This window comes from Schistocerca americana, chromosome 2 (assembly GCF_021461395.2).
Source record: "Schistocerca americana isolate TAMUIC-IGC-003095 chromosome 2, iqSchAmer2.1, whole genome shotgun sequence".
NCBI classification, from domain to species: domain Eukaryota; kingdom Metazoa; phylum Arthropoda; class Insecta; order Orthoptera; family Acrididae; genus Schistocerca; species Schistocerca americana.
In genome coordinates, this window is record NC_060120.1 from 579,862,243 (window position 1) to 579,885,967 (window position 23,725).

General features: G+C 44.0%; 1 protein-coding gene and 1 pseudogene across 1 annotated transcript in view; one reads left to right on the forward strand and one right to left on the reverse strand.

Annotated features, from left to right (window-relative positions):
• LOC124594200 (protein takeout-like) overlaps window positions 1-23,725 on the forward strand; it is a 56,197-nt gene that overhangs the window by 5,904 nt on the left and 26,568 nt on the right. Inside the window, exon 2 of the mRNA XM_047132559.1 lies at window positions 14,056-14,148. Within this exon, the coding sequence (XP_046988515.1) occupies window positions 14,056-14,148 (93 nt within the window). The remainder of the gene's footprint in view (window positions 1-14,055; window positions 14,149-23,725) is intronic.
• LOC124597098 lies at window positions 4,006-4,123 on the reverse strand (annotated as a pseudogene).

A 23,725-nucleotide genomic window follows, 5' to 3' on the forward strand; every position in this document is an offset into this window, starting at 1 on the left:
CAGTCTGTGGAATGTGGAGTCAAAGAAAGATGAGATTGCTGAAAATTTGAAAATTATCGTTGGGGTGTAGGGGATGGGGCAGGGTGGGGGGGGGGGGAGAAAACGGATCCGGCAAGGTGAGTTTCCAGCTCCTAAGGAATGCTTTGGAAATGTGTTAGTCAACGCAGAGGAAAAAAGTATCTGTCTTAGGTAATAAATGGGACGATAGTCAATGCGGAGGAAAAAACGTATATGTCGGAGGTAATAAATGACTTAGCCCATATAGAGGAGAAAACGTACGATGATGGGAAAACAATCGCAACACCAAGGAGTTAGGCGACATGAACGAAGGTTGGTAGGCGTATTTGTACGTATGAAAGATGATGTCTATTCCAACGGCGTGCCAGTCGGAGAAGCGCCACTACGAGGATGCAAATCAGGTTTGCTTGACATTTACATCTACATATACACTCCGCTAGTCATCAAGCGGTGTGTGGCGGAGGGAACAATTCGCGCCAAAGTCATATTTTCCCCCCTCTGTTCCACTCGCGGATCGCGCGAGGGAAAAACGACTGTCTGGACGCCTCAGTACGAGCTCTTATTTCCCTTATCTTTGAATGGTGATCATTGCGCGACTTGAAAGTTGGTGGTAATAATATATGCTCTACATACTCGGTGAAGATCGTATTTCGGAATTTAGTGAGCAGCCCCTTCGGTTTAGCGCGCCGTCTATCTGCAAGTGTGTCCAACTTCAAACTTTCTATGAGATTTGTAACGCTCTCGCGATGGCTTAATGTACCAGTCACGAATCTTGCCGCTCTTCTTTGAACCTTCTCAATCTCTTGAATCAGACCCAGCTGGTAAGGGTCCCATACAGACGAACAATACTCTAAGACTGGACGAACTAACGTATTGTAAGCTATTTCCTTTGTTGAAGGACTGCATCGCTTCAGGATTCTACCAATAAACCGCAATCTAGAGTTTGCCTTACCCGTTACTTGTGTAATCTGATCATTCCATTTGAGATCATTTCGAATAGTCACACCCAGGTACTTGACGGATGTTACCACTTCCAAAGACTGGACAATTATTTTGTACTCGTACATTAATGGGGATTTTTGCCTTGTTATACGCAGTAGGTTACACTTACTAATATTGAGAGATAACTGCCAGTCATTACACCACGCATTTATTTTCTGCAAATCCTCATTGATTTGTTCACAACTTTCGTGTGATACTACTTTCCTGTAGACTACAGCATCATCGGCAAACAGTCTAATGCCGCTGTCAGTACCATCAACCAGATCGTTTACGCAAATCGTAAAAAGCAGCGGACCTATTAACGCTGCCCTGGGGCACACCTGAAGTTACGCTTGTTTCTGTTGATGTCACCCAGTTCAGGACGACATACTACTCCCTGTCTGTTAGAAAACTTTCTATCCAACCGCATATGTCATCGGATAGACCGTAAGCGCGCACTTTTTGGAGCAAGCGATAGTGCGGAACTGAATCGAACGCCTTTCGAAAGTCGAGAAATATGGCATCAACCTGGAAGCCGGTATCCAGAGCATGTTGTATATCATGCACAAAGAGGGCCAGCTGTGTCTCGCATGACCGCTGTTTCCTAAAACCATGCTGGTTTCTGCAGACGAGCTTCTCAGAGCTTTAAGTACAAGCTATAACGGTCGTGAGTATTAGTTACATTTGAGATGGGCGTAGTGGGTTGATGTTAGTCAAGAATACCTTTAAGGCGACAAAGATGCCATTATCAGCACCTCATTGAGTTTGAGCGAGGTCATGTAATAGAGGTACGAGAAGTTAGATGTTGCTTCTGCGATATTTCTGAAAGATTTGACAGGAACGTGGACACTGTACACGATTGCTGGCGGCGGCGATAACGAGAATGTACGGTCGCAAGAAGACCGGACTCCGCACGGCCACGTGGCACTACAGAGAGGGAAGACCATCGTGTTTGGCTTATGGAGCAACGTACTGCATCTGTAGCAGCAATTCGAGCAGCAGTTGGCACCACAGTGACAGGACGAACTGTTACGAACCTGTTACTTCAAAGAGAGCTCAAAGCTCTCTAGCGTGCAATCCGCTGACCTCAAACCACCGCCGTTTGCTACTTGAGTGGTGTCAAGCGAGAGGTCATTGGAAGGCAGGGTTCAGGTCTGTCTTATTTTCTGTTGAAAGCTGGTTCTGTCTCGGCACCAGTGATGGCTGTGGTTATGGTTAGAAGGAGTCTAGTTGAGGGTCTGCAGCCAATCTGTCTGCGCGCCAGACACACTGGGCCTTCACCATGAGTTATGGTCTGGAGTCCGATTTCGTATGATACCAGGAGCACTAGAGGTTATCTTACGTGCCCCGAGTGCAAATTTGTACGTCAGTCTGGTGTTCGACCTGTTGTGCTGCCATTCCTGAAAGCATTCCAGCGGTAGTTTCCAACGGGATAACGCTCTCCCAAATAGTGATATTGTAACTCAGCAAGCTCTACAGAGTGTCGAGGTGTTGCCTTGGCGTGCTCAGTCACCAGACCTGTCTCCAAAGAAGCACATATGGGACATCATCGGACGATAACTCCAGCGTCATCGACAACCATGATTAACTGTCTGTGAATTGACCGACCAAGTACAACAGGCATGGAACTCCAACCCACAAACTGACATCCGGTACCTTCACAACACAATTCATGCGTATTTGCATGCTTGCGCTCAACATTCTGGCGGTTACACTGGTTGTTAATGAACCAACATTTCACATTTGCAGTGGCTTCTCTCGCTCTTATATTGACCTTAACCCGTGATCTTGCAATGTTAATTACTTAAATATGGAATAAGGAAGAAGCTTATGGGAACTTAACTATTTTATCTAGACAAATGTATTCCCGAAATTTCTTTAGGTTTATTGTTTTTTGGAGTTGCGATTTTTTTCCCCGTTAGTGTACCTGTCGGAGGTAATAGAAAAAAATCTCTGTGGCATTCGCTCTTAGTGCGGGCACTGAAGGGTTCGACGGATGTTAGAGGTAGCTCACTGGATTTAAGGAAAATATAACTTTGTTTTTAACACTTCAGTTGACAACCCGTAGCTTAGAGTCGCTGCCACTGCGGATCATATAAAAACTGATTGAAGCTTTCATCGGCGGAGTTTGAAAGAAGTCATGTGGCATCCACACAAAACCGCTGACGAAAAAATAAACGGTGCGCAGAAACGTATCCAAAGGAAGACGGCCGAGCGAGGTGGCGCAGTGGTTAGCTCACTGGACTCGTCTTCGACAGGACGACGGTTCAAACCCGCGTCCGGCCATCCTGATTTAGGTTTCCGTGATTTCCCTAAATCGTTCCAGGCAAATGCCGGATGGTTCCTTTGAAAGGGCACAGCCGAATTTTTACCGCATCCTTTCCTAATACGATGGGACCGATGATCTCTATGTTCGGTCCCCTCCCCCGAATCAACCAACAAAAGGAAGACGACGAAAAAAAGAATGGCTAAGTGCTATTATGATTCGTAGACTGAGGTTTCCGTACAAACTTAATTATGCATGCAGACTGGTCACCCATCCAGGGAATCGAAAATCTCGACCATTTTTGCCTCTAATCGATATCGATTCTGTCAAAATTTCAGTTCCAGGAATTCCAAGACTGTATCAAAATCACTACAGTAGCTCCTGAGACTTGTCCGGACGTACAAAGAAAAGCGAGCAGGGGACTTCAGTTTATGTATGCATAGAGAGAGAGAATTTAATGAAATATTTTTTATTTACTTACTAAAACATGACTACAACTTACTTTTTTATATATGCATAAACTAAAATAAACACCGTCCGAACAGGCCTTAGAAGGCCCAACTGTAACGACCAGCCGCCGTGTCTTCCTCAGCCCACAGGCGTCACTGAATGCAGATATGGAGGGCCATGTGGTCAGCTCTCCTCTCTACCGGCCGTATACCAGTTCACGAGAGCGGAGCCGTTACTTCTCAGTCAAACAGCTCCTCAGTTTGCCGCACAAGGGCTTAGTCCCTCCCGCTTGCCAACAGCGTTCGGCATACCGGATGGTCACCCATCCCAGTGCTAGCCCAGCCCGACAGCGCTTAAGTTCGGTAATTTGACGGGAACCGGTATTACCACTGCGGCATGGCCGTTGGCTTTATGGTTTAAATGGCTGTGAGCACTATGGGACTTATAATCTGGGGTCATCAGTCCCCTAGAACTTAGAACTACTTAAACCTAACTAACCTAAGGACATCACACACATCCATGCCCGAGGCAGGATTCGAACCTGCGACCGTAGCGGTTGCGCAGTTCCAGACTGAAGCGCCTAGAACCGCTCGGCCACACCGGCCGGCCGTTGGCTTTATATTTGCATGCTATAATATAATTCTCTTGTGAATTGTACGGATTATGAATGCTATGTAAGTTTTAATGGCAGAAAGATATTTTTGCGTGATTAATTATAATTTTACAATTTTCGGACTCGAACTTTTTTTCTTTAGTTGTACTGCGAACCCTTGCTTCTTGCCAAATTTCATGATTCCATGTCAACGGGAAGTACAGCATAGATTTTGATGAGTGAATTTGCTAGGATCAAACCATGTGATATAAATGGCCGTATCTTTTAAATTCACTGACTTAAGTTTTTTACTCCACCGAGAGACCATAGACCTCAGTATGCGACATAAATTTCAACTTGATACGTCGGCCCGTTCCTGAAAAATGTATTCTTAACAGTCGGACACAAAGACAGACGGACGGATGGGCAACAAACTGATCCTATAAGGGTTCCATTTTTACTGACGGAGATACAAAAACCCTAAAAACAACGTAGTCAGCGTTTCTGGTTGCTATGCGGAGGATTCGAGTTCGATTCTCATTACCGCCTTGTTGGGAGGACTGGAACGGGGTGCACTCAGCCTCGTGAAGCCAATTTAGGAGCTATTTGAGTGAGAAATAGCGGCTCCAAGGTCAAGAAAGCCAACAGCGGCCGGGAGAGCGGTATGCTGACGCCAGTGGCAGAGGATGACACGGTGGTCGGCTGGTCACGATGGTCCGTGTGGGCCAGAACGCGGAGCTTATCTTTGCTTTTGTGGTCGAAAATGGGAGCGCTAACCCTAACAACATCTACTTATTTTCCATAAGTCGTATTACGATGGGGCGGCGGGTACTTTATGCCCACGACAAAATAAATTAAACGTAGGGTCCAGAAACCGAAAACATCTTTTAGCACAATCTTAGTAGTACCAACGCATTTTCTGTAATATGCACGGAAGGTACTTAATGCTCAACACAAAAAATTAAAAAATACAGATTTCCTTAATTATCGTTGAGATTTATTCACAATATATTGTTTAAATGTACATAGATATGTAACGATGGTCCATGACTTGAAAATCTGACTATGACATTTGCTGCGAAAAGTCTTAAAAGGCTTAAATTTTTTGCGTTACGATTTACTGGAAAATTCTAAGCAATAACAATGTCGTATGACTATGCCCTCCCATCACGTAGACCGTTCGCCGGGTGCAAGTCTTTCGATTTGACGCCAATTCGGCGACTTGCGCGTCGATGGGGATGAAATGACGATGATTTTGACAACACCCAGTCCCTGAGCGGAGAAAGTCTCCGACCCAGCCAGGAATCGAACTCGGGCCCTTAGGATTGACATTCTGTCGCACTGTCCACTCAGCTACCGGGGGCAGACAATCCAAAGCAATTATGGAATCTGATTTAAGAAGTCATTAAAAACAACAAATATTTTTTTTCAAAATTTTAAGGTATAAAGTACATCACTTGATTACAATATTTTCAAAAGGCGCATATAAAGTTTCCCACTCTCGGCTTGGTATTACGAGAGTTTGTTCAGAATGTAAAATGATTTTTTCTTGCATATTTTTGGACACATGTGTGTACCTTTCGTTTGAGATATTAAAATAAATATAAAATAATAACGCTGGTAAAAAAAGTTTATATTGAACTCCAGTTGTTACTTTCCGCTTCCCTATTCGTTAAGAAAATTATGTTATTGAAACTGCTGTTCCATTTTTTAAACTTTTATTTCCAAATTTTACTGAAATCAGTCAAATTCGCTTGAATTCGAACTCTCAGTCTTTCGAAGCTTTTTGTTAAGTCCTTTGAACTCGGAATTATCGAGAGCCATTGTACGTCCAAAAGGTAATATTTCAACAACCACGGTAGAATGCGGCTACAAAGAGTCTTGCGGCTTTCTTGGCTGGGAGGCCCAGTAGGGTTGTTCAGCCACTTAATCGGTAATGATTTTCGCGCACAATGATCCCATGAAAACCGTGTGTTGCATGAGACCTGTCTCTAGTGTGTCCATTGAGTGAAGACGAAAGTAATGTTTGTGTGTTTAGCGTGATCTCATGTTCGTCTTGTGTGATGAAGAGGGAACGGAGAGCGTGATAGCTGGTGCCGGACCATAGGCTACCCGAACAGCATCGGTCTTAACGTCCCCATCTGACAAACTTTCACCAGCAATAGTGTCCGCCCCGATAGCTGAATGGTAAGCGTAACGGCTTTTGTTGTAAGGGGCCCGAGTTCGATTCCCGGCTGGCTCGGGGATTTTCTCGACTCTGGGACTGGATGTTGTGTTGTCTTCATCATCATTTCATCCTCATCCGACGCGCAGGTCGCCCAATGTGGCGTCGAATGTAATAAGACCTGCACCAAGGCAGCCGGACCTGCCCCGTAAGGGGCCTCCCGGCCAATGACGCCAAACGCTCCTTTGCATTTTACCATCAATAGTGTAAGACGACTTCACTCCATTATACACTGCGTGATCCAGAATAATGGCGTCTCGTAAATAGGATCCTCTTCTTCCCTTACTGGACAAATACTGGTAGTGACAATATCTTCCATCACCAGGACTCAAATCGGATATCCCAGTGTAGAGGACCTGCAGTAGTGGAGGATGATGGTACAGTTAGAGACAAAAATACCACTCCACAAAACAGCATGTTTTGATTTATGATAGTCACGAGAGCAAAGAGTACTTTAAATGTCACAGTACTTAATTGCACATTCATGTGTTGGAGGTACAACGCCCTTTTCTCCGTTTAATTTAGTTTTGTGAACTGTTAAAGTATTGATCAGTTTAATCCCTAATGTCGTAATGAACGTCCCAGTGACTTATTGAATTATTGACAAAAGCTGCCGTAGTGATTATGTGGTGTAGTCGTTAACGTCGCTAGCCGGCCTGTTGCAGATCAGAGATACCAGTTCAAATCCAAACAATCACGAATATTTTTTTTTAGAATTTATATTTTCTGGGAGGTTCTTAAATATCTTTATTTTTTTGTATACTCTGAAATATTCGATATCTATATAAATGCCAGCGTTATGGAATATTCGATGTTTGTATAAATAGCTGCACTCTACATCCAGCAGATTAGTTCTGTTCTGTCAGCACGTTTGTGTCAGTAATAAACGTGCTTCCTTTTATAAAGTGTACGATATTTCAGTATCTGTGTTATTCTGAATTACGATGCAATGTTCCTTCGGACATGCATACGTCGTCTACAGCCATTATGAAATACATGAGTTATATTCGGATTTACGAATATGGACAACTATCAGCTGTATAATGGAATGACGACAGCGAAAATTTGTGCCGGACCATGGCTCGAACCCCGATTTCCCGTTTATCGCGAGCGGCCGCCTTACTACATGGCTGTCAGAGCACGACTGACAGCCACATCCAAACTTCCATATGTCACCAACCATGTGTTTATAACCTGTACTCCTACATCCATATGTATAGTCCCATACAGGGGAGGCATTTTACTTTGACTTCGCTCGTCCAGCATGTCCGAAGGCATATTGCGTTGTTATAGGGAATATAACACAGGCGCTGCTTACATCGTATTTATCCGCCGACACCGGGCGAGCGACTTCCACGTAAAATGTCTCCCCTGTACGGGAATATACATAAGGGATGTACGATACAGGTTGTAGTCACGTAGTTGACAACATATGGAAGTTTGGATATGGCTGTGAGTCGGGCGGGGATAGCCAAATGGAAAGGCACAAATTTTCACTGTCGACGTTCCATTATGGAGCTGATGGTTCTCCATATTCACAGTTGCGAATACATTTCATGTATTCCTACGTGTTGTGCTTCACTGACGATGCTGGCTTCGGATTTGGACTTAACTGTGATTTAGATGTGGCAGTGTATATAGGCAGGGTCGCTCTCCTTTCTACAGTCCGGTGTATAAAGCGTATATTTGAAAGCGGTTGTAAAGTGCTTGGATTTTTATGAACCGTCAGTGAACTGAAAAGACGGTACAAGATATATCTACGCTGAAATTTCCATTATTAGTAAACAGCAGCAACGACGCAACCGAACTTAGAGGTTTGGGAAGGGTGGGAAAGGAAGTCGACCGTGTCCTTTTAAAGTGAATCAATCCAGCATTTGCGTCAATAGATTTAGGGAAATGACGGAAAATCAAAATTTGCACGACTGGAAAGGGATTCGACCCACCGTTCTCTCGAATGCGAGTCAGCATTCCCTCATCTCGCTTGGTAACCATCCAAGGAGTGTAACGCTGAGAAGACTATCACATGTTGTCACGTCGTGAAGGCTGGGTATAAGGCAGCATATTTACGTACGATCTGGTGTTGGGGGACCATAGTTCAACACCGTATCTCTTTACTGTGGTGAAATATCGGATCCAAAAATTTCTCTACCAATGGGTTTCGAGCCAGCTACTTCCAAGGCCGAGATTATTTTCGGGATCTTGCACGTGGCATGCAATTCGAAAGAGATTTTTCAGCGAATGTGACCTTGTAAATCGTTTTCAATGAGCGAAATCGACAGAAGCGAGAGTAGTACTAGTTCTACCGCAAGGAAATATGATGTGGTGTATACGTAGATAGCTCAGAGAATTTTGTCCTCAGTACTCTGAAGAGTACCAATCGAATCTCTCTTACCGGGTCTACCAGTTCTCTTTAACTTGGGTTATCATGTACATTGGCGCTTCTTTGTTGCTTGTGTAGTATACGCTCAACTGCAGCATCTGATGTAAATTCCGCAAACTATCTGGCTACGGCAAAAGTTGATAACAGACAGTTGTGTGATTACCATAGTGACGACTTTACGAGACAGGTGAAGTAAAGATGTTCGATGTTAGGATGTTTCTCAACTACCTAGAATGGACCATCAACACTTTGAGGCTATTGCAGATATCGTAGCGTCACAAAACGCTGCTGAGATGAGATCTTTGGGGCAGTAAATATAATAAGATTTTTATCATAATAGAATATCAGCTACCTATACGATTCACTATTAAAGAATTTTCTTAAGATAAAGATGGGTAGGTAGGTTGGTAGGTTGTTTGGGAGAAGAGACCAAACAGCGAGGTTATCGGTCTCATAGGATTAGGGAAGGATGGGGAAGGAAGTCGGCAGTGCCCTTTCAAAGGAACCATCCTGGCATTTGCCTGGAGCGAGTTAGGGAAATCACGGAAAACCTAAATCAGGATGGCAGGACGTGGGATTGAACCGTCATCCTTCCGAATGCGAGTCCAGTATGCTAACCACTGCGCCACCTCGCTTGGTAAAGATATGTAAATACCTGTCGTGCCCCTAAAAACGGTTTATAAAGGATGTTTCTGGTGCCTGCTTACAGGAGAATGTAACGTAAAAAGAAAGGTGAACTATATATAAACTGTAATTTTAAAAAAGAAAGACGAACGAGCAGCTATTAACTACTGAAATTAAAATACGAATTTCAGTAAATCAGACAGAAGATTCTAGATTTTTTCTCTGAAGTCAGTTTTCTCATTTAGCCGGCCGTTGTGGCCGTGCGGTTCTAGACGCTTCAGTCTGGAATCGCGTGACCGCTACGGCCGCAGGTTCGAATCCTGCCTCGGGCATGGATGTGTGTGATGTCCTTTGGTTAGTTAGGTTTAAGTAGTTCTAAGTTCTAGGGGACTGATGACCACAGATGTTAAGTCCCATAGTGCTCAGAGCCATTTGAACCATTTTTGAGTTTTCTCATTTAACAAACGTTCAGGTTTATTCTTATGGTGGTTGTTAATTTCTCTTCCTATTTCAGATTGCTAAACAGTACAGTTTTAGGAACTATGTGCAGAATTTCTAAATTGTATTTTATATTCTGCAAGGTATGTTTAATATTTAAAATGTCTAAAGCCAAAGTTGATTTACAGTACTTCGTGTTGCTCAATAGGAGTGTTACTTAAATCCTTAGTTAAAATTTCCTCCAGTTAGCTTGTCGTCTCCCACGCATTCATCCTCTGACACATGTGAGCCGGGTGGAGTGGCCGAGCGGTTCTAGGCGCTACAGTCTGGAGCCGCGGGAACGCTACGGTCGCAGGTTCGAATCCTGCCTTGGGCATGGATGTGTGTGTTGTCCTTAGGTTAGTTAGGTTTAAGTAGTTCTAGGGGACTGATGACCTCAGTAGTTAAGTCAGATAGTGCTCAGAGCCATTTGAACCATTTTTGACACATGTGAGTTTTGATGACAACAAAAATCTTTTTATCACTTTAGAAAGATGACTACGATAATCCTTCAGTTGCTGCAACACGTTTTGCATTTTACTAGGACTGGTTTGAATAGGTGAGTAACTTTTTACAAGTATTATAGATAAGTCGAATTCTTTTATGTGTAAGTCACCTTTTATTAGACTTATGAAACGTCTCACAGAATATTAATAAAATTAACGAGAGTGCACCCAACGAAGTTTGCTTTCCATCTAGTATGGAATCGAACAGACACTGATGCAGGTGGCTTTACATATCTTCTAGTTTGTCTCGAGTGACAATTGCGGATACATCATAGATGTAACGTGAGTATCTAATCCATTGGAAAAACAAGTAAAACTAGCAACACAAACGCTATCGAGAATCAAAAAGCTAAACAGATTAATGCAGTGGTCATCAGACTGCAGCCTGCGGACTGCACACGGCCCCAAACAAGTATTTGTGCTGCTTGCTATTCTCAGACATTTTTTAACAATATCCATGTAAGAACGAACAGTCTAATTCAAAAACATCAAATAACGTTATGAACTTCTTAAGAGTGTAGTTCACATGCTCAGTAACAAACAAAAATACTTACAGAGGAAGTAAAATTTTAAGATGTGACTAATTTTAATTGACGTTGGTGAATTTAGCCGTGAGCTACGTAAAATTGGCCGCTTACCTCTGTAGCGCGGCCACTGCGAGGTTACCGGAAGTTATCGGAAGTGCTGACAACTCACTGGCGTATGTGCCACGTACCGATCAGCCGTTATGACATTAATTCAATTGAAAGTAGCGTGGACTCGTGAATGCGCGTTGTAGAGACAGTCATCTTCATATACAATACTTATTTGTAGCAAGGAATGTGAAATTAAATTAAGGCTTTTGTAATGCAACGAAATGAGTAGAAAAAAAAATACATTCAAAACATTTAGGAAACATTTGTGTTCGTGTCTCATATAGCACCCTGCATTTAAAAATAAATACAATTACTTTTATAAATACTCTGGCTTCCAGTCTCATCACTTGATGGGACGCGAAAATTTCCGCAAACTGCCGATCCCGACAAATGGCAGCGTATAATTTCTCCCGTCTTTTGATACGAAACCATGTATCTTGGCGGGCTCAGTCGGTCTTCATTGTGTTGCGAGGAACATGTAATTTTGATCTCGTAAAACGTTGGATGAAGCACTGCGTTGTTTTCTAATGTTTCTTCATTTTCCGAACCATAGAACGCTTTTGTATTTGGTATAGGCAGGACGGGCTGCTGAAAAGACACTACATACCACTGCATCTAGTGCAAAATAGCCATGTACAAGAAACCTTGTTACAAACTGTATAACATAAAATATATATGGAAACAATGTGTAACAATTTATGTATGTGACGCAGAAGAAGTAGTTTCAAGGTTTATTAAAAGGTCGGAATCACAGTTAAATGTTAGCTAGTGCTCTTGATTAAAAAAAAAAATACTGAAAAAACATAAAAATAGCCGGCATTCTAAGAAACGGCAACACTTACGTGGTGGGCAGTCAAAGCGTTAATCAATTAATAATCCGCTCACACAGACGACACAACAGCACTTCGTTAGGCAATCACACCGTCGCAGCTTCGTGGTCGTCGAAGGTGGCATTAATTTGAAACGGAAAAGTCGTACGGAATGTTCCGAATAGTGCTGGCTTTTAACAAACAGTACTTGATGACCAGTGGTCAGTTTATCGTGCGTTTACTATAGCTAGTATACAGGGGGTTCATAACATACTAATTTGTGCAGGTAACCAATTAATAATAAGACGGTACGTATGCGCTCGGAGACACCGCACCAATGGTTCTGGGGGCAAAAGAGTTTGATGACCACTGGATTGATGGGTGGTGGTGCAATACGACACTATCCATGCCTCACATTTTATGACCTATTCGATTGTTCTGTGTAAGAGATGGTTTGTAGACAGTTTAACCAAAATCAGACACCAAGAATAAATAAGAAATCCGACCTGGACACTTTCAAGATTAAGCTTTCAATTATCATTCGCTGACGACCGTAGGAGTATTGTCTAAAATTATTGAAAAAAACCAGATTTGTAAAATGTAGATAAACTTTACAGACTGACTAAAATTAATTGTTACTGCGTGAAAGGGCATCGAAATGAGAGAGGATTTATTGTTAATCAATTTTTCATTGTGCATTCGTAAGTCCAGAGATACACTTTTTTTGCCGGTAGTATCACGCACATAAGCTATAAAAAGGCAATGCAATGACGGAGTTGTCATTTGTACCCAGATGATTCATGTGGAAAGGTTTCCGACGTGATTATGGCCGCACGGGGAATCAACTGACTTTGAACGCGGAACTGTAGTTGCAGCTAGACTCATGGGACATTCCGTTTCGGAAATCGTTTGGGAATTCAATATTCCGAGATCGACAGTGTCAAGAGTGTGCCGATAACAGGAAATTTCAATCATTAGCTCTTACGGCCTTCACTTAACGACTGAGGCCAGCGGCGTTTGCGTAGAGTTCAAAATGGTTCAAATGGCTCTGAGCACTATGGGACTCAACATCTTAGGTCATAAGTCCCCTAGAACTTAGAACTACTTAAACCTAACTAATCTAAGGACATCACACACACCAATGCCCGAGGCAGGATTTGAACCTGCGACCGTAGCAGTCCCGCGGTTCCGGACTGCAGCGCCAGAACCGCACGGCCGCCGCGGCCGGCTTGCGTAGAGTTTTTCTGTACTAATAGACAAGCGACCTACGTGAAATAACCGCAGATATCGACGTGGGAGTACCGTGAATGTATCTGTTAGGACAGTGCAGCGAAATTTAGCGTTAATGGGCTATGGCAGCAGACGATCGACGCGAATGCCTTTGCTAACAGTACGACATCGCCTGCAGTGCGCCTCCTGGACCCTACACGGAGGCCTGGTCAGATAAGTCCCGATTTCAGTTGGTAAAAGCTGTCGGTAGGGTTCGCATGTGGCGTAGACCTCACGAAGCCTTGGACCCAAGTTGTCAACCAGGCACTGTGCAAGCTGATGTCGGCTGTGTTTACCACCTGAGGCCGTTTGTAGCCATTCATTGACTTCATGTTCCCAAAAAACGATGCAATTTTTATGGATGACAATGCGCCATGTCACAGGACCACTGTTGTTCGCAATTGGTTAGTAGAACATTCAGGAGAATTCGAGCAAATTATTTGTCCACCCAGATCGCTCGACATGAATCCCATCGAACATTTATAGGACACGATCTAGAGGACAGTTCGTGCACAAAATCCTGCACCAGCAACATTTCCGCAGTTGTGAACGGCTATAGAGGCAGCATGGCTCATTATTTCAGAAGGGGACTTCCAGCGACTTGTTGAGTTCTTGCTACGTCGAGCTGCTGCACTACGCCGGGCAAAAGGAGGTCCGACACATTATTAGGAAGTATCCCATGATTTTTGTCACCTCAGTGTATGTAGTATACAGTTTACTAATTTCTTTTTCAAAATAAGTATTACTTTATTTATTACATATGCAAAAACTGCTGGATTTATCTCATCTTTCTCAGAGGTAAGGTGTGTTGTGTTGTGTTGCAGCACCGTACATAAAGCCATGCTCCCAGAACGACATCCATCTGGATGAGTGTGCTCTTCGCAGCGCGAGAGCCGCCCTGCCCGGCATCATTAAAGGTGAGCACCAGCGCAAATCTACGTGAACATCTACATGTTAACACATCGAACAAACAATGAGTCACAGTAATACCGTGCAACTTCGCCTCTACCCGTAATAGTTGCCTCAGTTCGACGAAGAAGAACTTACACAAGTTTCTTCAGCTAAGTCACTCACAGATGGTTAGACCCCATGGAGCTAGCATATTACGGGGAAGCTGACCACCTCTTTCACCCGCTGCTCCAAACCGTTCCACACATTTCCCAAGGGCTTGAGTTCGTGTCATTTAATGGGTCAGCTGAGGTGCGATGTGGTACCTGTATGTACGTCCAACTAGAAACTTGTAAATGCACCCCTTTTATTTTGTAAGACGCGAGTCTCTAGAATAATCGTACTTGGCCACCTATCTATCTATATATCTATCGCTTGAGCCTTGTCCCACAGTTACCCAGGGTCAGCCATCGTTAATCGGATTTGGCATGTTAATGGTTAAGGTGTGGCCGGCTGCCCTTCCTGCCGCCACCACGTACCCCCCGGGACGAAATTAGTGTACCCCAACTGTCTGCGTCGAGTGTAATCCATGGAATAGTGCGAAAGTGTTCAGATGTCTGCGAGCCGTGTAACTGAGTCGGAACATGGGGACCAGCCCGGTATTCACCTAGCCGTATGTGGAAAACCGCCTAAAAACCACATCCAGGCTGGCCGGCATATCCGCCCTCGTCGTTAATCCGCCGGGCGGATTCGATACGGGGCCGGCGCGCCTACCCGAGTCCAGGAAGCAGCGCGTTAGCGCTCTCGGCTACCCTGGTGGGTTCGTACTTCGCCACCGAGAGTGTTGAAATAAACAGCCTGAATCACGTTCATAGAAATCCAGGTCATGGTACGAAAAACACGCCCAAAGATCATAAAACCGTCTCCAACCTTGCCTGCACCCTCCCTACAATGTGTGTTAAACACCTCATCGGGCCTGGCGGAGCGCTCGACGCTCACGCATCACTTTAGAAACACGCAGAATCACGACTCGGCCAGTTCCTGCGTTGTTTGACCCATCGTATACGAGGCATGACTATAAAATAAGGGGACTGATGCTGCCGCAAAGTAATTATGCATGAGTCAAAGATGAAAGACGAATAGCTGTGAAGCGTCAAGCCTTCGCAGTCGAATAAGGCATCTCTAGTGACCGTAGACAATCAGTGTGGCCGTGGTCGTCCTTTGTGTAACAGCCGTTACTTTGTTTTCCAGGAAAAATGGTAAGTGTAATAACAAAACAATAACTTGTCGTGAAGTTTCACGTGAAACTTGGAAAAACTGCTAAGGAAACCTATCTTTTACTAAATTAAGTGTATGGCAAAAGCTATTTATTGCATATGCGAGCTTCTGAGTGGTTCAAGCGTTTCCAAGATGTCTGAGATGTCGTCAAAGATGATTCACGCTCGGGACGCCTGTCAACATCAAAAACGGGTGAAAATGTCGAAAAAGTAAGTAACCTGATTAGATCCGACCGTAGGTTAAGTATTTGATCGATTGCTGAAACTGTAGGAATTGACAAAGAACGCATAAGGCGAGTTTTACATAACCAGTTTTAACATGAGAAAAGTGTGTGCGAAAGTGGTACTGAAAATTTTCATAATCGAACAAAAAGGAGCTCATGAAAATACTGACACTTTGAATAACAGTGAAAATGACCCTAATTTCTTGGCAAGCGTGATAACATTTGACGAATCATGGGTTTTCACTTATGATCCAGAACTAAGATCCAGTCCAGGCACTGGAATGGCCAAACTTCATCCAGAGCAAAAAAAGCTCGAATGAGCAAATCAAGATTCAAAGCAACGATGTCTATTTTTTCGATATTCATAGAATTCTGTATCTTCACTGGGTTCCTGAAGGTCCGACTATTAATTATCATTACTACCTTGAGGTTCTTGCTCAACTCCGAGAGAAAATAAGAAAAAAATACCCAGAATTGCTGAATAACAAGACATTGATTCTGTATCAAGACAACGCGAAACACCTTTGTCTGTGACGATGTTTCTAGTGAAATACAGCGTCCCATTGTTAGACCACCCACCTCATCCGCCTGCCCTAGCATCATGTAGCTTTTATCTATTCCCCAAGGTCAAATCTACATTAAAAGGAACAAGATTTCACTCCGTTGACGTAATGGGGAAAAAAGCGGCATGCATCATGAAAGAGCTCACAGAGATAAACTTCTAGCACTGTTTCCACCAATGGAAAATTCTCGTGTAGCTTTTTTGGGGATAGAGAAGGGTAGTATATTGAGGGCGACTAAATACAATGTTTGATTGGAAAGTTTTAAGAATGGATGCGCTACTGCTTACTAGTTTGGCGGGCAGGTACACGGAGGGTGAGGAGTGAGTCATTGCCTTGTTCTTGAACGCCCTCTGACAGGAAACTGCATTTCCTTTATTCAGTTCGTTGCGGCAGCTGGTTGAGTGCGGGCCTGTTAGAGGTTGTTGCTGGATTCAGTCTGCATCAAAATGGAAGTAAAAATGGAGCAACGAATTTGTGTGAAATTTTGTTTTCAAACCGGGAAATCAGCTTCTGATACTTACGAACTATTAAAAACAGCTTTTGGCGATAATTGTATGAGCCAGTCAAATGTTTTTCTCTGGTTCAACATATTCAAAAATGGCCGCGAATCATTTGAAGATAAACCACGGTCCGGCCGTCCTTTCACCTCAAAAACGAATGGAAATGTTGTGAAAGTTCGCGACTTCGTGCGCTCTGATTGTAGACTTACAATTAGGGAGATGGCTGATGAACTTAAGTTTCTATGCACTTCAGTCAATTTTAACCGAAGATCTGAACATGCGTCGAGTGTCCGCAAAATTCATTCCGAAAGTGTTGTCACGTGACCAGAGACAAAACCGACTTGAAGTACGCCAAGAACTGATTAATCGGACTAAAAATTTCCCAGATTTGTTAAACAGGGTCTTTACAGGTGACGGATCTTGGGTCTATGGACATGATCCTGAAACCAAAGTGCAGTCTTCGCAGTGGAAGACTCCAGATTCACCATGACAGAGAAAGGCACGGCAAAGTCGGACGAAGGTGAAGACAATGTTGCCGGCCGCTGTGACCGAGCGTTTCTAAGCGCTTCAGTCCGGAACCGCGCTGCTGCTACGGTCGCAGGTTCGAATCCTGCCTCGGGCATGGATGTGTGTTATGTCCTTAGGTTAGTTAGGTTTAGGTAGTTCTTAGTCTAGGGGACTGATGACCTCAGATGTTAAGTCCCATAGTGCTTAGAGCTATTTGAACCATTTTGAAGACAATTTTTTTCGATTCTACCGGTATTGTGCATCATGAATTTACCCCTGGAGGACAGACAATTAACCAGGAATACTAAAAATATGTCCTTGAACGTTTGCGCGAAAAGGTGCGGAAGAAAAGGGCTGCGTTGTGGAAAGGGAGTTGGGTGCTACACCATGACAATGCTCCGGCTCGTCTTGCCTTCTTCATCGTTGAAGTTTTGACCAAATTCAAAATTCTTGTGCCTCCACAACTGCCATATTCCCCTGATTTGGCCTCTGCGGACTTCTACCTGTTTCCTAAATTGAAATTTTCACTGAACGGGAAGCGATTTGACTCGATTGAAGACATCCTGGCAAATATGGAGAGTGTCCTTAACACACTTCAGGAAAAAAATTTCAGGAATGTTTCCAAAAGTGGAAACCTCGTTGGAGTTGGCGTGTTCTGTCAGAAGGGGACTATTTTGAAGGATATGTATCACAGTAACATGTAAGTACGACCATTGTACAATTACAAGCCCATTCTTAAAACTTTCCAATCACACCCCGTATGTATGTTTCTGAAACATTTTTTACAGCAATAGTCCCATTATTTTATAGCCACATCTCGCATGTCCCGCCGTGAGCAATGGGCTTCTGCGAGGTACCCGACTACAAATGTTAATTGCATACAGTTTTCTTCGCTGTGTTCACTCGCAGATTGTTTGAGATGGGTCGGCATTAACTGACTGAAGTAATACCAATGAAGTGGCCCGCAACACAACAGATAGAAAGCAGGCAATCCTGCCTCATACCCCAGATAAGGGACACAGCTGCCTTCTATTGATGCTCCAAAAGCACCACAAATACAGTGTACATTATTCGAACCCGTTATAGCCCGGCATGATCTTACCTACATCTACATCCTACTCCGCAAGCCTAACAATAAGAGGCGGAGGGTACTTACGGCATTATTAACTTCCCACCCTATTCCTTGCTCCACCCGCGAATAGTGCATGGAAGGAACTACTGTTGATAAGCCTCTGTATTAGCTCTAATTTCTCGAATTTACCAGTAGTGGTCATTTCGTGAGATGTATGTGGAAAGTGTTCTCCCGAAATTTAAAAGTAAACCTCTGCGTAATACACAACGCCTTCTTGTAACGTCTAGCACTGGTGTTTGTTGAGCATCTCCGCAACGATCTCAACTAGACGATCCCGTGACGAAATACGCCGTTCTTCGTTGGATCTTCTCTATATCTCCTATCAGTCCTCCCTTGTAAGAGCCGGACGCGGTGCCCGACCGGTTCTAGCCGCTCAATCCGGAACCGCGCGACTGCTACAGCAGCAGGTTCGAATCCTGCCTCGGCTATGGATTTTTGTGATGTCCTTAGGTTAGTTAGGTTTAAGTAGTTCTAAGTTCTAGGGGACTGATGACCCCAGATGTTAAGTCCCATAGTGCTCAGAGCCATGTTAACCATTTTTTCCCTTGTAAGGGTCTCAGATTGATCAACGGTGCTCAATAATCGGTCGAACAAGCGCCTTGTAAGCCACTTCCTTATTTCCTCAAGATTCTTCCGACGAATCTCAGACTGGCATCTGTCTTCCTACTATTTGTTTTATGTGATCTCTCCACTTAAGGTCTCTCTGGATAGTTACTCCTAGATATTTTCGGCAGATACTGATTCCAGCAATTTGTCATCGACAGTTCAGTTATACAGTCGTGAATTACTCTTCCCATGTACGAGCTGTATGTTGCGTTTATTTACGTTCGTGGTGATCTTACAGTTCCTGCACTATTCATCAATCCTCTAAAGGTAATTAGGGAAATTGATACTGTCTTCTGGCGTTGCTGTTTTCTTATAGACAGTCGCATCATCTGCGAACAGTCTTAAGGAGCTCCCGACGCTTTCTTCTAGGTTATTTATACATATTGTAAGCAGTAACGGTCGTATCGCACTTCTTTGGGGTACTCCGGTGTTTACCTTTATGGCTGTTGGTTTTGTTCCGTTAAGAGCGACGTGATGAGTTATATCTGCAAGAAAGTCTGGAATCCAGTCACATATCTGGTCCGATACTCGGTAAGCTCCTTTTTTTTTCGCGAAATGGCAGTGCGGGACGTTGTCAGACGCCTTCCTGGAGTTAAGGAACACGTCGTCAACCTGAGTGCCACTGTGTACAGCACTATGGCTCTCATAGATGAACAGAGTGAGTTGAATTTCGCAAGATCTGTGTTTACAGAATCCATGTTGATTTTTATGTAGATGTTTTCGCTCTACAAAAATGTCCTAATTCTTGAGCATGAAACATGTTCCACAACCTCACCACGATACACGCGCATAAATGTATTGATCAAGAGATATTCATTTCGCCAGTATTCCGTACTTTTCATCGATTATACACTCCTGGAAATGAAAAAAAGAACACATTGACACCGGTGTGTCAGACCCACCATACTTGCTCCGGACACTGCGAGAGGGCTGTATAAGCAATGATCACACGCACGGCACAGCGGACACACCAGGAACCGCGGTGTTGGCCGTCGAATGGCGCTAGCTGCGCAGCATTTGTGCACCGCCGCCGTCAGTGTCAGCCAGTTTGCCGTGGCATACGGAGCTCCATCGCAGTCTTTAACACTGGTAGCATGCCGCGACAGCGTGGACGTGAACCATATGTGCAGTTGACGGACTTTGAGCGAGGGCGTATAGTGGGCATGCGGGAGGCCGGGTGGACGTACCGCCGAATTGCTCAACACGTGGGGCGTGAGGTCTCCACAGTACATCGATGTTGTCGCCAGTGGTCGGCGGAAGGTGCACGTGCCCGTCGACCTGGGACCGGACCGCAGCGACGCACGGATGCACGCCAAGACCGTAGGATCCTACGCAGTGCCGTAGGGCACCGCACCGCCACTTCCCAGCAAATTAGGGACACTGTTGCTCCTGGGGTATCGGCGAGGACCATTCGCAACCGTCTCCATGAAGCTGGGATACGGTCCCGCACACCGTTAGGCCGTCTTCCGCTCACGCCCCAACATCGTGCAGCCCGCCTCCAGTGGTGTCGCGACAGGCGTGAATGGAGGGACGAATGGAGACGTGTCGTCTTCAGCGATGAGAGTCGCTTCTGCCTTGGTGCCAATGATGGTCGTATGCGTGTTTGGCGCCGTGCAGGTGAGCGCCACAATCAGGACTGCATACGACCGAGGCACACAGGGTCAACACCCGGCATCATGGTGTGGGGAGCGATCTCCTACACTGGCCGTACACCACTGGTGATCGTCGAGGGGACACTGAATAGTGCACGGTACATCCAAACCGTCATCGAACCCATCGTTCTACCATTCCTAGACCGGCAAGGGAACTTGCTGTTCCAACAGGACAATGCACGTCCGCATGTATCCCGTGCCACCCAACGTGCTCTAGAAAGAATAAGTCAACTGCCCTGGCCAGCAAGATCTCCGGATCTGTCCCCCATTGAGCATGTTTGGGACTGGATGAAGCGTCGTCTCACGCGGTCTGCACGTCCAGCACGAACGCTGGTCCAACTGAGGCGCCAGGTGGAAATGGCATGGCAAGCCGTTCCACAGGACTACATCCAGCATCTCTACGATCGTCTCCATGGGAGAATAGCAGCGTGCATTGCTGCGAAAGGTGGATATACACTGTACTAGTGCCGACATTGTGCATGCTCTGTTGCCTGTGTCTATGTGCCTGTGGTTTTGTCAGTGTGATCATGTGATGTATCTGACCCCAGGAATGTGTCAATAAAGTTTCCCCTTCCTGGGACAATGAATTCACGGTGTTCTTATTTCAATTTCCAGGAGCGTATGTACCGCTGAGCAGCTTTCACCTCATTCTTTCAACTTATGCCTCGGTTTATCGTCTCCTGGACGTATTAGTGAGCGTTCTTGTTTTCGATTCATGTTGAGTGCGTTTTCAGGGGTAGGAATGTCTGGATCGTGATCCTCTTTGACTCGAAAACCCAAATAAATTGCTTCGACAAAATAAGAAGAGCAATTCAGTCAGTTTCAGTGAAATGAAGGCAAAGGGTCGTTTGGGATGAAACCAATTAAAATGCAATGTCATGCCGAACCCGAGACGTAATGAATATGTCTTGACTAATGAAAATTTGTGAAACATCAACACATTCATTACATTTAGCATTTCTGTACTGTTTTCATTGGCATTATTTCACGTTTTCAGAGAGATGAGGTACTGGCAGAAGTAAAACTGGGAGGACGAGTCGTGAGTCGTGTTTGGGTACCTCAGTTGGCACAGGACTTGTCCGTGAAAGGCAAAGGTCCCGAGTTCGAGTCTCGGTGGAGCACACAGTTTTAATCTACTAGAAAGTTTCATCACTTCATGTCATTGCATCTGCATTGATTTCATCCACATTGATATTTTCATTTCACTTCCGTGAATCAAATTCAGTTGATATTTTTTATTGAAAACTAAGATGAATGCATAAAAGTGTACATTTACAATTGTTTATACTTTCTTTGCATTTCTTTAGCTTTTATTAACATCTCTGTTCTTTTAGGCATACTTTCCATTAGTTTTTTTACAACTGGATTGAATATCTGGGTCCTGTAACCACATTTGTGTCAGCAATTTAATCAAACTCTCCTTCGTTGTGACGTTCTGTATTCTTATCATTTTCTTAACTATTTCCCGTAGATTTTTGATTCGGTTCATATCTGGGTTGTTTCCAGACCACTGGAGCACAGTAAAACAATTTTCATCCAGAAAATTTCCCACATTCTTTGCCTTATGGCGTAGTGCTCCATCATGCATAAAAACATGATCTTCACCACTAAATCATTCTCTAGTCTGAGGCAGCGGTCTGTCTATTTACCCTTCGATTTATTGCCCTTCATTCATAGAACCTTCAACAATGTATGGGTTTCCTGTATCCACCCTTGAGAAAACACTCCAGACCATAACTGAAGTGGGGTGCTTCACATTTTCGCGTACACAGTCTTGGTGAGAAACTCCTCCGATTCCCTGCTCCTCACATACGTGCTGCTTTCGTCTGTGACGCAGAACACTGATTCATCACTGAAACATATCTAGAAGGAATATTAAACCTTTTGTTACTACCACACTTTGCAATAATAAATTTTTTTATTGATATTCATAGGCAAGTTTTGCTAGCCATGTTGACCATATGCATAAATTGTTGAAGTGCATCATCTGGAAATCAGTTTATTTAATGAAATGTGTACTAATGCATAAATTTTTAGTAAATATCTTTTTCCAGTCATCAACAGTCTAGTTCTGTAGGGGTTTTCCCCAGTTTAACTGCTTTAAGGCCATTCCTGGGGTGAGCTTCGGGTTAAGTGGGGGTCGATGTGCTGGCAGGCCTGCGTTGCACAGCACTTTCCTCACAGTTCTAGCTGACGCAGTTACTCCATAATCCTCCAACTGCACGCAGAGTTCCATACTTGTAGCTTTACGATTGGAAACGACCAGATTATTCCGTTTTCTCATCTCTCTACGACTCCATTTTGATTTTCTTTGACATCCGCCTACGCATTGCTGCTGATCAACAAAGTTTTTAGATTTACAGATTTTAATATTATTCGTTGCCTGTTACGAGATCCTGAGCCTGGAAGCAATCTGATGCTGTCTGTAGCGCCCTTCTGGCCAAAGTGTCCTGAAAACAACAATTGTCTTGGGTGCAATGACTTTCTTCATACCCATAATATCAAACTGTACATCTCCAAATGAAATGAATTAAATCACTCAATTGGTCGCTGATCTGTTACATGGAATTAAGTCCAAACAGTTTACGGAAGTCGTTAATCACTGATTAAACGAATGAACATCACTGATATTCCCAATAATCAACACAACTCTCAAAACATTCTCGTTAGATGATATACGTAGGACTGCAAAAACATATCCGATTTTCAGTGTCAGGATCTTTCAGTCACTGTAGCCAACCCATACAATTCAGTACACTCTAAAAAATGATCAAAATTACCTCGAGACACTTATTAAAAGTTTGACTGTCCATTCGGTGGGAGTTCATTTAATCATCAGATTCTGAGTGTAACAACTTTTCTTTTAGCAGCTTTTGATGGATATATTGTATCTACCTCTCACTTTCAATCATTCCCTGCACCAGTGTGTTGCTTTCTTTTTCTTTATACACAGTGCAAAAGCAAAGGAAGAAATGCTTTGTCTGCATTACCTGCCATTCCAGCTTGTGTCAAAATACTACACAGCGTGGCACATACAGCGCGAGAACTGGTTCAAAAGTGATAAACTTGGTTTGTACTCATACAATCGCGCACTTGTTTGGCCTGAGCTCCCAGTTGGTGCACATCGACAGCACAGAAAGATACG